The sequence below is a fragment of the Pistacia vera genome, unplaced genomic scaffold (genome assembly GCF_008641045.1).
Source record: "Pistacia vera cultivar Batoury unplaced genomic scaffold, PisVer_v2 Contig1027, whole genome shotgun sequence".
Classification (NCBI taxonomy): Eukaryota; Viridiplantae; Streptophyta; class Magnoliopsida; order Sapindales; family Anacardiaceae; genus Pistacia; species Pistacia vera.
In genome coordinates this window covers 376,004-376,914 of record NW_022195058.1, presented here as the reverse complement: position 1 = coordinate 376,914, position 911 = coordinate 376,004, and the positions used below count along the sequence as shown (strand labels likewise).

General features: G+C 38.5%; 1 protein-coding gene across 1 annotated transcript; it reads left to right on the top strand.

Moving 5' to 3' along the window:
- The first annotated feature begins 234 nt into the window (after window positions 1-234).
- On the top strand, window positions 235-606 carry LOC116123160 (protein PELPK1-like). Its single transcript, XM_031408972.1, has one exon. The coding sequence runs from the start codon at window positions 235-237 to the stop codon at window positions 604-606; it is 372 nt and encodes a 123-aa protein (XP_031264832.1).
- The last annotated feature ends 305 nt before the right edge of the window (window positions 607-911 follow it).

Sequence of the window (911 nt, the reverse complement as noted above, 5' to 3'; positions counted from 1 at the left end):
ATATATTAGGTGAGAAGTTGAACTAACTACAAGTTTCTCTCTAATTAATTTCGTTTTTCATTATTCTTCTTTTTGGTCTACCAACCCAAGAGCTCCAAATCCCCTGTTCTCCACCTCCCATAACTATAAAAAGCTAATCACTTCACATGAAAAATCATTCCACAAACTCATCACTTTAACATCTTTTCAACTCAATCAAGCCTTCTATACTGTTATACATAATCAGATTCAACGATGGCCACTCTCCGTGTCCCATCATTTATCTTACCAATTTTGCTAATAACTTTGTCTTCCTTAAGCTACAATGCTTATATAATGGGTGCTCGTCATCTTTTAGAGACTCCATTGCCGGAGATACCTAAGCCTAAATTGCCTGAGCTCCCGCCATTGCCTAAGGTTGAATTGCCACAAAAACCTGAGTTACCTGAGCTTCCGAAGCCTGAGCTCCCTAAAATTCCTGAGCTCCCAAAGCCTGAGCTCCCCAAAATACCTGAACTACCCAAAGTGCCAGAGTTGCCAGCAGTTCCTCATTTGCCTGATCCTCCTAAGCCCACATTGCCCAAGGACTTCCCTGTGATTCCTACGCACTCAACCACTGATCCTTGAATTATATATATATATGTACTTGTTGCCGATGATTTATGTACTTTATCTGCATTGTTTGAGTGCTCTTGCTTGAGCTTGGTTCCAATAGTGGGAGTGTTATTCATTTGTAGTTTCTCTGATATATGTGTGTGTGTGTGTGTGTGTGTGTGTGTGTGTGTGATGTTTATTAATTTATGATCCTTGATTAAGTCTCTCTCATATTAGTTTATGATTAATATAAAGTTCACATGGACGAAGCACGTATGAAACAATTTAATTTCCATTATTCATGGAGGAAATCAAACTTAATTTTGGTGTTAATTCCT